This window comes from Ochotona princeps, chromosome 8 (assembly GCF_030435755.1).
Source record: "Ochotona princeps isolate mOchPri1 chromosome 8, mOchPri1.hap1, whole genome shotgun sequence".
Lineage (NCBI taxonomy): Eukaryota > Metazoa > Chordata > Mammalia > Lagomorpha > Ochotonidae > Ochotona > Ochotona princeps.
In genome coordinates, this window is record NC_080839.1 from 10612316 (window position 1) to 10625579 (window position 13264).

General features: G+C 39.6%; 1 protein-coding gene across 3 annotated transcripts in view; it reads left to right on the plus strand.

The window, feature by feature from the left end:
* MGAT4A (alpha-1,3-mannosyl-glycoprotein 4-beta-N-acetylglucosaminyltransferase A) overlaps positions 1 to 7328 on the plus strand; it is a 96847-nt gene extending 89519 nt beyond the window's left edge. For all 3 annotated transcript variants that reach the window (XM_058667541.1, XM_058667542.1, XM_058667540.1), the window contains 4 exons: positions 628 to 706; positions 1646 to 1712; positions 6997 to 7109; positions 7234 to 7328. In XM_058667541.1, coding sequence (XP_058523524.1) covers positions 628 to 706; positions 1646 to 1712; positions 6997 to 7109; positions 7234 to 7260 — 286 coding nt within the window. In that variant the 3' untranslated portion in view covers positions 7261 to 7328. The remainder of the gene's footprint in view (positions 1 to 627; positions 707 to 1645; positions 1713 to 6996; positions 7110 to 7233) is intronic.
* Positions 7329 to 13264: the final 5936 nt, after the last annotated feature.

A 13264-nucleotide genomic window follows, 5' to 3' on the forward strand; every position in this document is an offset into this window, starting at 1 on the left:
CCTAATCCTAAACTTGTGTTTAACATAATGTAAAGTTAGGTTTAGATGTTATCACCCTTCGCATGTCTTTTATAGTTTCCACCCTTGCCCATACATACATTAAAACCTAAGGATATTACACACGTCCAGAGATGTTTAGACTTATCATGGTACATAACATACCTAGTCATTCTTTAAATGTCTGTCTGATGTTCACAAATGGAGTTATTGAGATATTTGGAAGGTATTAACTTATTTTTGGTAACTCATTCAAGAATTATTTAGATTGGATTAAATAAGCCTCAGAGCTCATCATTAGTTATGTCCTTGTCTTCATCCAAGAGATGGCAATATTATATAACTGCTATGGTTTTAATTTTTCCCCAGCAAGAGATTTGTCTTTTTAAAGCATTGAAAACTGTGAAGTACTTTATTAAGTTAAGCAGAAAATCTGCCTGTTGTTAATACAAGAATTCAGTGAATAACTGGGGACTGTGTTGGTCATGTTTCAAGTTCCCTCCAGCTATTCAGCATACATATTCGTATGTCAACTTTATGTAATTGGGGTCGTATTTAGAGAAGCTTACCTTAGGATATTTCCTGGGTCTCTGTAAAACCTGGTGTCTTTGTTTTTGTTTGTGTTTTCAGTTATTTGTTCCACAGCGGCAACCAAGAGCATCCTGGAGATATTCTGCTAAATACAACAGTGGAAGTTTTGCCTTTAAAGGTCTGGTGATTTCTTTCTCCTTACATTTCCCTGGGCACTGATTGCCAGTAGACTTGGTTTAAGGCTGTTCTTGTTTATGAGGTGAAAAAAAACTCTCACTATTTGCGAGATTTAGTGGTGGGTATTGTTTATTTGTCTTTGAAATATGAAATACCTGTTACTTTGTCCCATTTGCCACCTTCATAAAATCCTTCATTTTGTTTAGATGTTTCTTGAAAAATACACATTTTTACATTATTTCTACTAGGAAAAGAAATGAATTATTGCTCTGGTCTAATATTTACTTGCTGTTTGTAATCTGATCTCGAAATTACATAATGTTTTAAAGTTTCTTGATTATGAGCCACAAAATTAATTTATTGATCTCTTACAAAATGCTTAGATTTTTTTTTCAAGTGAACATATAAGCTCTTCTGTAGTTTTATATTTTAAGTTGATTTAATATTTCATTTCCCCATCACCAAAATGTTATATGTTAGTATATATATTATGCAGAGGCAAATAATAGTTTTTGAAAAGCTTTTTAAAAAATGTTTTAATTTGAAAAGGAGCGAGTAAGCTCCCATACTCTGATTCACTCCCTAAATGTACACGTCTGGTGGATCCAAAGCCAGGAGCCAAGAACACAGTCTAGGCCTCCTTCGTGAGTGGCAGGAGCCAGTCCCTTAAGCCATCACCATTGCCTCCCAGCAACTGCATTGGCAGGCAGCTGGAGGCAGGAGATAGAGCTGGGAGTCAAACCCAGGTACCCCAACAGGAAATGCAGGCTTATTAACCCCTAGGCCAGAAGCCTAATCCAAAAAAAGGGGGGGGGTTGTTTGTTTTTCAGATTCAAGACTGGAATGCCGTGTAAAAAATAGCTGTCACAAATATCAGATATATTCACTTAGGTTTGTTTCAAGTAGAAGTAATTATAAGATTGCTTCTGTTTTATTTTAGAGTGATAGTTTGGAAGTAAGCAAAGAAACCAAAGACAAACGATTACAAGATGGCTACTTCAGAATAGGTAATGTATACTTCAGAAAAGGTCCCTCATTGGATTTATACCTTAAAGTTGTTTCAGGTTATTTTCAGATGTGAAACAACTTGAAGATTCCAGTTATCAATGTGCATCAAGTTTTATTTGTTCTTGTGCTGTAGTAATTTTTAAAATTATCTTGACCCAACAAAGGTTTAACTGTACTTTATTTACTGATTCCTCTTTCTCTGTCTGTCTGCCCTGCCATGGTCTCAGTAACATCCATTTGTCAGTCTTTGTGCTTCTTGCACCTGCCTCCCTTCTGAGCATTCAACTCCAGATGCTACTCTGCCCCCTACTTGGAGCATTTAACAAGCATACATTTCTTTTCTTTTTTAAGATTTTTTTTTTCTTATTGGAAAGTCAGATATGCAGAAAGGAGGAGAGATCTTCTGTCCAATGATTCACTCCCCAAGTGACTACAACGGCCAGAGCTGTGCTGATCCAAAGCCAGGAGCCAGGAACTTCCTCTGGGTCTCCCACGCACGTGCAGGGTCCCAAGGCTTTGGGCCTGTTTTTCCAGGACACAAGCAGGGAGCTGGATGAGAAGCAGGGCAGCTGGGATTAGAACCAGTGCCCATATGGGATCCTGGCACATGCAAGGCGAGGACTTTAACCACTAGGCTACAATGCCGGGCCCCCCAGACATACATTTCTTTATTTTTTTTTTTAAGATTTATTTATTTTTATTGGAAAGGCAGATATACAGAGAGGAGAGACAGAGAGGAAGATCTTCCATCTGATGGTTCACTTCCCAAGTGAGCCGCAACGGTTGGAGCTCAGCCAATCTGAAGCCAGGAACCTCTTCTGGGTCTCCCACACAGGTGCAGGGTCCCAAGGCTTTGGGCCGTCCTCGACTGCTTTCCCAGGCCACAGACTGGGAGCTGGATGGGAAGCAGGGCCATCGGGATTAGAACTGGCGCCCACATGGGATCCTGGCACGTTCAAGGCGAGGATCTTAACCACTACACTATTGCACCGGGCCCCATACATTTCTGTATTGAACACCATGATTTTTTTTTTCAATTTCTTTTTTTTATATTTTTATTAATTATTTTGCATTATGTGACAGTTTCATAGGCTCTGGGAATCCTCCCACCCCTCCCCTCCCCCCTGGTGGATTCCTCCACCTTGGTGCAGCATTACAGTTCAAATTCAATCAAGATTCTTTCCTTGCAAACATATATTAAGCATGGAGTCCAGCTACTTATTGTCCAGATGGGTTGAACAGTTTCTTGGGGAGACCATTTCTGGTCCGAAGTTAGAGCTGGCAGAATATCATCCCAGTCAATTAGGAGTCCCAATATAACATCAACAGCAATATGCAATATGAACACCATGATTTTTGCTGTCCCTGAACATCTAGTCACTCCAGCCTAACCTCTTGAGTCTCTCTGAACAACCCTGTGTCTCTCACTGTCCTTGGGCATAAAATCTGTAGATTTCAGAGTTTCGAGTCACCTCAACTGTGTATGTGCTAAATACCCCTTGCCTGTATTTCAGCCTCAGGGAAGAGATGATAATCTCCCGTTTCTTTTGTTTTGCTGACTACAGTTACTTTTGTAGAATGGATGTATGACAGCACTGACCTGGGTGAACATTTTACTGACTTCCCACCTCACTTCTGACTACCTTCCTCTGAACTCTTTGCACTAAGTACTGTCATTCCTGTCATTATGGCCGTCTCCAGCCATTTTCCCTGCTGGAAGAGATGGTTTGATGCTGCTGCTTGGACTGAGCACCTTCTCAGCGCAGCGAGCTGCTGTCCTTGCCTGTCCTCTGTGCTTTCTGCGGGGCTGTGTCCTGTCAGCCTCGTGTGTGTGTGCAGTCCTGAGAAAGGCCATTTCCTCATGTGTCTTTACAGTGAACACAGACCCTTCTTGCTAGAGGTTGACTCAACAAATGATGCTACATTTAACATTAATCCTTTTCTTACTTGGCAAAAAAATTAGTGAACTGATGTTGTAGGTCTACACATTCCTATAGTTACCACAAGAGCAGTTTAAACCTAAAGGTTTGGTAAATATGTAATACCTTATACATTGTTATTTGATGTCATTCAGCTGTTACTAAAAGACTTGCATGTTAATCCTAATTACTGTGTTTTGCACAATAGGTGAATTTAGTTGTTTTCATATTTCATATTGCCTATCTCTAGAAACATGCATAAAGTAAGTTTGATATGTAAGACATTTATTATCCTGCAGTTATTTGAAGATAATGACCACCCAGGACACCTTCTTCTAGAAGAAAACTTATGGGTTGCCAAACCTAGGACTTCATGTAACAAAAACACCCATCAAAAATAATGGCATCTCTCCAGCATATAAAAAGTTTTCCCTTGAAAGGAAGTATGCGTTACAGGATGAGCGTGTGGGGCCTTTTGTTGACTCTCTTCTTGGCTGACTTGTGAAAAAACTTTAAGTATTTTAAATCTCTGAATATTGTCCTGAGGGCATAAAACAATGCAGGAAAATGTATTCATGAAGACTTGTTACCTGTCGCTAAGCACATGGAGAGTTTGTGACACTTCAGCCATGACCACTGAGTTAGGCATGCCACCCAGCTGAGCAGGACAGAAGCTCTGTTCTCTGTGGGAGGTGAGACCTGCTCTCCTGCCAGCTGTGTTACCTCAGCACCACAGGCGGGCCCCAGCATCTGTTATCACCCCCGCTCTGAGTTCTGGAGGAGCATCTCATGTATTTGAGGCCCCCTCCCTCGACCCAAATGCCAGTTACAGGGCAGAAGCTGGCCTCAGCCACAGCAGATGGAGAAGCCTTGGTCCCAGTCTCCCTTGCCCAGCTGACTTCCTCTGGTACACTGCTTCTGGCAAGCCAACAGAATCAGAGAGCCAAGCACTCTGCTCCATAGGGTACTGTGTCACTGCAGCAGGAGGGACTACTGTCCCTGCCGACAACTTTGAGAAGAGTGCAACAGATTTCATTTATTTATTTTTGTCTGTCTGTCTGTCTGTCTGTCTATCTATGTATCTAACTTGCCAGGGAGAGGCAGGCCAGAACTGAGAGGTTTATATCTCTCCCTAAAGCAACTAACTTGTTGAGACAGAGCTTGGGTGAAGTTCAAGGTTTTTTTGTAAACCAGTAGGAGGTGATAGCAGACTACAAACTAAACTTAAATCCAGCTAGAAGTTTAACAAGAAGCATGGATCCTGAATAGACGCCTAAACTGCCCTCCTGAGGGCCCAAGGGCACTGCTGGAAACAAAGCCAGCCAGCTGGCCATCCGGAGATGAGGTATGGAGTAGGCTAGGGGTGTATGGGGTGGCAGCTGTGGATGGACTTATGACAGAGTTCCGTTTCAGAAGAGCCTTCTACAGGCAAATAGTGGATGAGGGAGACAGCCCCTGGTCAGGGAATCCAGACTCCGTGGGACTCTTGAACTGTCTTCCAATGCCACCATTAGCGTATTCTAGTCACTCACTGGGAATTCGCTCTCCACCCCTCCCCCCATCTTTCAGCGCTTACCCATTATACCACTGGGTTAAGAACGAAGGCTAAATTTGTTGTTTGAAAAGATCATATGTGCACTTGAAGCAGAATGCAAACTTAGAGGGGAGACTAAGCCCCCTACTCCACCCCTCCCGTGGGTTCCTAGCAGAGGAAACTGAACCCGCTCCCTCCTCTGCTCTCCCACCCACCCACTGTTTCCTAGAGACACTTCCTGAAATGACTGTGCTTTTTCAGTGTGATTTAATGCACACATACTCACATGAGGGTATTCTTGTAAAAAGAACAAAGTCACACACAAATGATAACTGCTCTGTATCTTGTTTTTCATTGCGTAAAATACATGGGTGCATATGGAATGTGAATATATAAAAATATTTTAATATTATAGATAAAAAGATAAGGTAGTAACATCATGAATATCTCTGTATCTGAACAGGTCAAAATTTGCCAATTCAGTTATCCCCTAATAACTTCTCATTCTCTACCAACACTAACTATTGTCCTGAATGGTGTGATTGCCATTTTCATGTGTACTTGTACTACAGAGTCATAGCCCTGGCACACAGTCCTATTTTATTAATTATTTAATTTGACATAACTCTTTCTCTGGTTTACAGTGTCTTTTTCACTTGTTTAGTACTATAAAGAAAACATATTTTATGCGTTCCACAGGCAGCTCCAAGAAGACAGGCGGACTTCTCCCCTCATTCCCTGTCCCAACACCCCTCTCAGCAGCGGCATTTTCAGTTATAGTTTTGATGTACTTTCAACTCACGGGCTTAATTTGCCACTAACCATGATGCTCAGGAAGTAAAAAGTAGAGAGATCACAGGACCACATTTCCACTGGAGTGTGAACATGGAATAGAGATGACAGTCCCCCAAAGTGACCCTGTCATTCCTTACACTGTTTTGTGCGTTTCTGTATTAATTGCACATTTCAGAGAAAATACGGTATTTATAATGTCTTGTACTTTTGCCATGAGATTCATCCATGTGGATGTGTCTGGCTCACTCACTTTCACTCCTGTTCAGATTTCCACGGATGAATAGATCAGTCTGTTCCGCCGTGGGGTTATGAGGTTTGTTTATATATTTTTGGTATCTTTTTAAAATGCTTTTTTAAACAGATAAACATTTACAATCTTTTTTATAATAGTCCAACTTTGAAACCAAGTTAAGTGAAATATTTCTCCACGAAGGGAATTAAATTATTCTCAGTATATTATGAACCAAATACTCATTTATTATTTATGAACTTTCCATCCGTAAAAATTTGGGGAAATTGACTGTTTCTTTCTATATGTAATTGTTTATCTTGTATCCTCTAGTCCCACAAAGATTTTCCTTTGTAGAAAAAGTTTATAGAGGAGCTATTACCTCTGAAGTCCTTCTAGAAATGCCCATGAAAAGGTATGTGTGGACTGAGTCCCTACTCAGCCGAACACTGCGTGTGTCTGATTCACATTGAAATTGGTTATTATTGATGTAAGATTCAAAATGCCAAATGTCTTGAGTATATATTATAATTTGGTAAGGATTGGTTAAGTCAAAATTCATTTAAAATCTGCAAATTTGCCTTTAATTCTCACTGAGAAAAAGTGTAGTTCTGCCAGGTTAAAAAGGATTTTAATGTTTTTAAGCATGTACTGCTTCATTCCAAAATGTAGGCGTTGGAGGAAAATGGAAGTGGGAAGGGGGATCACTCATGCTTTATCTAAATGCATCTCACACGTGAAGTCAGTGAATTTTAGGTTGTATTTATGTCAGTCTGTTCAGTAATTACTGATGTTTTATTTTGAAGGAAAATTTGAGAATGGTATTGCAGAAGGAATGGTGGATCCTAGTCTAAATCCCATTTCAGCTTTTCGACTTTCAGTTATTCAAAATTCTGCAGTCTGGGCCATTCTTAATGAGGTAAGAATATATTAAATCACTGAAACAGCCATGCTCCACGTTTGTAAATGACATTACGATTTTGTATCTAAGGCTATGTTGGAACTGAAGATTGTCTTATGCCTTTCATTATTTTGTATTTCAGATTCATATTAAAAAAGTCACAAATTGATCATCTATGAAACCAAAACAGTTTTTCCTGTGAATCTATTAAAGACAGTTAAGCATGTACCTTTTTTTTTTTAAACTTGAACACTACCTCTTGTGAGATCTACTGTAGATATGATTGTCATTTCCACTTGGAAAGTGAATCTCCCATGGATAATTGTACGCAACTGAAACCATGCTGTCCTCTGATTTTAACTATCTCAAACATTTTACAATTATGACAGCCTGTTAATATGACTTGTACTATTTTGGTATTATACTAATACATAAGAGTTGTACATATTGTTACATTCCTTAAATTTGAAAAAAACTAATGTTAAATACATTTTATGAAGGGGGTACTTTTGAATTTCATTTATTTTAATATTATAGGCCCTCTTTTATAGATTATCAGGGATTATATATATAAATATATAAATATACATAAAAAGTTCTGGAATTAATTTATTAGAAACACCTTAGAAGTACATATTTTTGTGCAGTAAATTTTTGGACTGATACTTTTTTTGAAAACCAGTTACCTTGCTTTTTTAAGTTCTTTCTATGTTTTCTTTGGAAATGCAAACATTACAAATCAATGCCATTTTTCAAATGCACTGCCATTTCAGATTGATTATAGATGGATTTCTTAAATGAAGTACTTTTATAATTGCAATGATTCTGAACAAACTATTCTCAAAGGCATTTGTCATTCCTACAAATCAAGATTTTAAAGACCAACATCCTTCTTGAGGGTTATTTTACTATACTGTGTGTGATATGTATGTTAGCTTCTCCTTATCATACCGAAATTTGATACAAGCTATTTGTGAAGGAGATCTGTTTATTTGGGTTCACAGTTTGGCAGGTTTACAGTCCAAGATGGGAAGAGCCCACTGGTTCAGTCTGTTGGGCGGTGATGTTACTGGCCAAGGGCATCCCTGGAAAGAGGGAGCATGCGTGTCTGTGAGTCCTCTTAGACAGCCGTGAGAATGTAACCGCAGGGGTTCACCCTGACAACCCGTCCACTCTGAGCACCTGCCAAAGGCCTCTTCTCGAAACACCGTAACTGGACGAAGTTCCTACCCTGTAGCACCATAAACATAGGACTTTGAGGACCAAATCCTTACTATTTGGGCCTTTGGCGGATACTCAACATCCAGACCATCTGAACCATAATAGCTTATGGTCACAGAAAATCAGGGTGATAACTTTCAACATACTGAATTATCATAGACTTGTTACATTTCTTGATATGTAAGATGACAGTGTCTTTTGTCCTTTCTAGTCTGTTTTTAATCTGTGAATTTAGGTGCATTATCTCTTTTCTTATTGATCATTTTTATACCTGTACACGTGAGTTGTGATGAATCGTGTTAGGTAATGCTATTGCAAGGGTCCCAAGTGGCTTAGTTTAAGAAAAAAAAAAAAAGCAACAACAAAATTGTAATATTGGTGTTTTGGTGAAAGGTATTGATTGTAACAGTTGTGTTTCCCCAAAATGATTTATTCTGTTGTTTTATGTATAAATTCCATGTCCAAAAAGAGCCTCTGTTTCTCTTAAGCATGTAATACCTAGTATTACTACTGTAAATGAAGGATATTCTCAATCGCAGCAATCAGTGATCTTTACTAAAGTACAAGAAAACATCATGAATGATGAACCCGAGTTCCCATTCTCCTTGGACCACCCAGAGTTGCAGGGATGTTACAGGTGGGCAGAGACGGACCTGCTGAGTTCTCAGAGGAGCTCCTGGTGGAGGGCTTTGTGGGGGCTCTGTGTCAGCTGGTTGCCCAGTGTGCTGAGTAGAATCACACGCTGTCACTTTCAGTGTGATGTTATGAAGTGAAAAACATTAGTAAAGTGCAATTATTGCCACCATTCTATAATTCTGATCTTGGGTTACTTTTGATGCTTGTAGTGATTTTTATGTCAGTTAATATCTGGCTGAAGTTTTTTAACTGGCATTTATTTTAGGCCTTTCATTTAACTTTGGATTTTCTTGTCAGATTTCCTTGGCCCAGTGACTACAGGCAAACTTCACTGGCAAGCAGAATATCTCCTGTATATAAGACCATGTCGGCACCAGCTTAGCATACTAAATTGCTGGGGTTTAGGAGTTACTTGGGTGTGTCGGAGGCCAATTCTGGTTTCAGGAAGAAAGGTCATGCTCTGAAGATGTAGTGGAGAGATGCTGGGACTCCTGATACCATTTGTTGCAGCTGCTTTAAGCAGCCTGCCTAGCCAGCCGTCCTCATGGCTCTCTCCCCTCCCAGGTTTATTTGCACCCCCACCCTCTGCAGCCTGTTCCTGAAGCCCCTGTTTAGTCATATCTTTTCCATCCACCTTTGCCCTCCTCCCAGTGGCTGTTTCTAGACCTAGGATGTGACTGGCACATGGCAGGTGTCCAGTCAGCAACTGGTCAGCCTATCCTGTTTGTCTCTCAGCTCCCTTTCCCTCCTATCCTTGCCACACACAGTGCAGGTGTACTCAGTGGTTTAGTTGTTTCAACATGGGTGTATCTGTGGGGTGTATTCTCTTCACCCAAGCTTCAAGCTCTAGAGGTGAGCCTCCAATTCATACTTCTGCCTGCTTCTACCGACGCAGGTGCTCAGACTTCACTGGCAGTGGTCTCCTCTTTGCCCAGCTCTACACTAGACAACATTAGTGTTAGGGCACAAGACTGGATATGAAGAGTACTTGGAACTGAAAAGTGAAATTCTTGACCTCTGTCAAGATATTGAACTCTTACCAAAACTGCAAATGAGGAAAGTGTCAAACAATAGAATATACATATAGCATAGCTTGGGATCTGACAGTAATTCACACACACTGTTCAGACTTTCATGCTGGGTGGGCTGAGCCATGAGATGCCTGGTGGCTACTTGGTAAAACTCAGTTCTGCAGTCACATTAATTATATTTTAAGTGCTCAATGACACAGGGGGTCAGTGGCCATTCACACTGGATACCACAGGTATCCCTCACTGCAGAAAGTGCTGTTGGAGAGGACTGTGCCCAGAGTGCTAAGGTAGACATCTTAGAAGTCAGAATTGGGGAATTTTGATAGTGAGGTTAAAGCACATACATGGATATATCCTGTGTACTGTTGTTTAGTTGAGAAAGTTTAGGATGTAGGATTTCTCAATTTTTTGCTGTCATCTCATGCATTTTCCACTGCATGCATTGTACATGGTAGTCAAAAGATCGTATAACTGAAAAGCTTTGAAAAAAATAATGCAAATGGACTATTTCAGCTAAAATGTATACTAAAATGCTGTATGGTCAACCACTGAAGATTCCTTGAACAAAGGTACTGCATAGCTTTTCAAAGTAGTGGGTGCGCTGGTAAATAATTATATGATATGGTTATTTTCAAAATCATCAGCAAGGTTCTGAAAGCTTCTAAAAAATCTATTGTGGGAATGAAAAAAAAGTCTTCCATCAGTGCTGCCCCTCAGAAAAAGCTGGGCTATATTTGAGTTTGGAGATTCTTCTAATTAACAGTAGTGTAGGCAGTTATAGAAACATTCTCTCAGTGTTGGGGAACCCGTGAATATGACCCAAGCTTATATCCAGTTGCATAGCAAAGGGGAGATTATTTAGGGCTGGATAATCAGATCGTCAGCTCTTCGGAAACAGGATTTTCTCAGGCTGGCTCAAACACTGTTGCTGCTTTAGGGTGAAAGGGGCCATATGGAGGCGGAATGGGAGGCCTTGAGCTGAGAGGCATGGGCTGACAGCCAAGGAGGTAGGAATGGTCACAGTGAGCTTGGCATTCGAGTCACCTACAGATAAAACACCCAGCCTGGCAAACACCTTGATCCTGGCTTCATGAAATCCTGCTTGAGTGGAGGACCCAGATACGGTACGTTTGCTTGAGTTTCTGATCTCACAGAACTGTGAGCTAGTAAATGTTGTTTTAAGCTGCTCTGTCCTAATCTGTTACAGAAAATGCAGTGTGCAAAAGAGGCAGAATCTTCATTCTTGAGTTCCTAAAGATATTCCTGTAGGGTATTTTGTGATGAATTCATGAATAGTACCACATACTGGGGCCTCATCTTGGATGCATTCTGCCAGAGAACTCAAATAGTCTTCACTAGAAGTGTGCTGACAAAAAGCTGTAGTATTTTAGTGGTGTTTTATAAACTACTAAAAATGGGATTGTAGAAACAGAACCGAAGCAGTGTATAATTAGTGATATTACTTGGTAGTGATCAACACTGCTTTGACCCTGAGAGAAGTGTACTAAAGAATGCCAGTGAAATTTTAAGAGAAAAAATAACTTCGGTCCTTATGCAGAGCCCATATATTCTAATCTGGATGAAGGTCTTGTAATTTTTTAAATCAAAATTTAGCATATCTAGCACAGATCAAATCCTGTATGTGCCAAATGAGTGTTGTACTTTGTGAATGTTTTCCAAAATACCTGTTTTCAAACCGTTACCTGTCAATGAGGTTAATTTTGGCTTACTCCCTAGTATTTTGGTTATTTACTGTCAGTCTTGACGTGAGATACACTAGAGGAAAGGAAATTAGGCTAAATACTGTCAAAGATCAGAAATCTCAATCATGTTAAGGGAACTTGGTCAACTCCAATCTCTGTAAAAAAAAAAAAAAAAAAGGAAACTCTTCCAAACTATGTAATAAATTTCGTGGAAAATTTGGTTTGCTAATTGTGACATTTTGATCTTAACAGTTCTATGCTGTAACTGCTGTTTACTTCATAGATCCATGTGCACATTGCTAAAAAGTCTACTACCACAGTATTATTTTTTTAAAAAGCAACCAAATGGAGGATTTTGCTAAATGAATCCGTATCAGCAGCTACGTGGAGCTCCTCTCTTCTTACCCAAAACACTCATTTCACCAGTCTGGGCATGTAACTGGAACACTGTGGAGGGGACCAGCATGCCACAGTGAGCTGAGCTGTGAAAGTAAGTGCAGTGCAGAAACCCAGTGGTGCTACAACTGTTCTAACATGAGAATCTTTTACTATCCGTGGATGTCAGCCAGAGTGTTTTGTCACTGGCTTCCTAGTTGTTTTGTCTTAATACTCAAGTTGTCTTGGATTAAATGTTTGGTACTTTTAGCTTGATTAGCATTCCATTATTTATTTGAAATGCTGTTTGCTCAAATTTGGTGAAAATTCCTTTTGAAGACATAATTCTCTGAGCCTTAAATATGGTTGACACCGACAGTACTGTAAGATGCACTGCCAGCAGGTTTGTACTTTTCATTTCAGTGTACATAGAATTTTCGAGGAAGATTTAGAAATCAGCTCAGTTTAATGTTTTTATTTGTGGAATTAAAAAGTAAGGTGTGACTCATTCAAAACACTTCACTTAGGCTGTCATTGCATTTGAGGATGTTTCTGGAAGCATTGCTTCAGAAGCTGCCTGAGGAATCTCTTGGCCAAGATGTAGTAGGTGTTTTTTCCTTAAGTATATTGTACATATTTCCCTTGAAAGATCTTCACTGGTTGAATGGCTAATCTTTGTAGTAATATTTTATTAGGTACCTGTTGGATTTTTAAAGGAAGATTATTTATTTTGAAGTTTGCTGCTATAATTGAAAACCTAAATAACTGGTCCTGTTGACTGTGCCTTTCATCACTGTTTTCTCTGTGCCACAACCATTCATCTGTATTTGAAATAAGCTTAAAAAGTCATGCTGAGATTTCTTCTAATAAAAACAGGTGAACTAAAATGAGTTGTTTTTTAAACTTAATCACCATCTTACCCCATTTTTTTCAGCCCTGATAATCAGTATTTCATTGATGTTCATTGTACACACACTAGTTCCCAAAATAAGAGTGGACACAAGGCCTTTACGTGGGGAGTGTTCGCTTTAAGTTTAGACTGGGATCATGTGATCTACATAAATATTTATGGTAGAGCCCATTAGAAATGCAGTAGACTACAGACAGAAGATACATAATCATGTCCTGCAAAAATAATTAAAAATTTCACATCTGTTATATTTATGAATGATCAAACTGAATAACGTATTGCTTTGTTTTTTTTAAT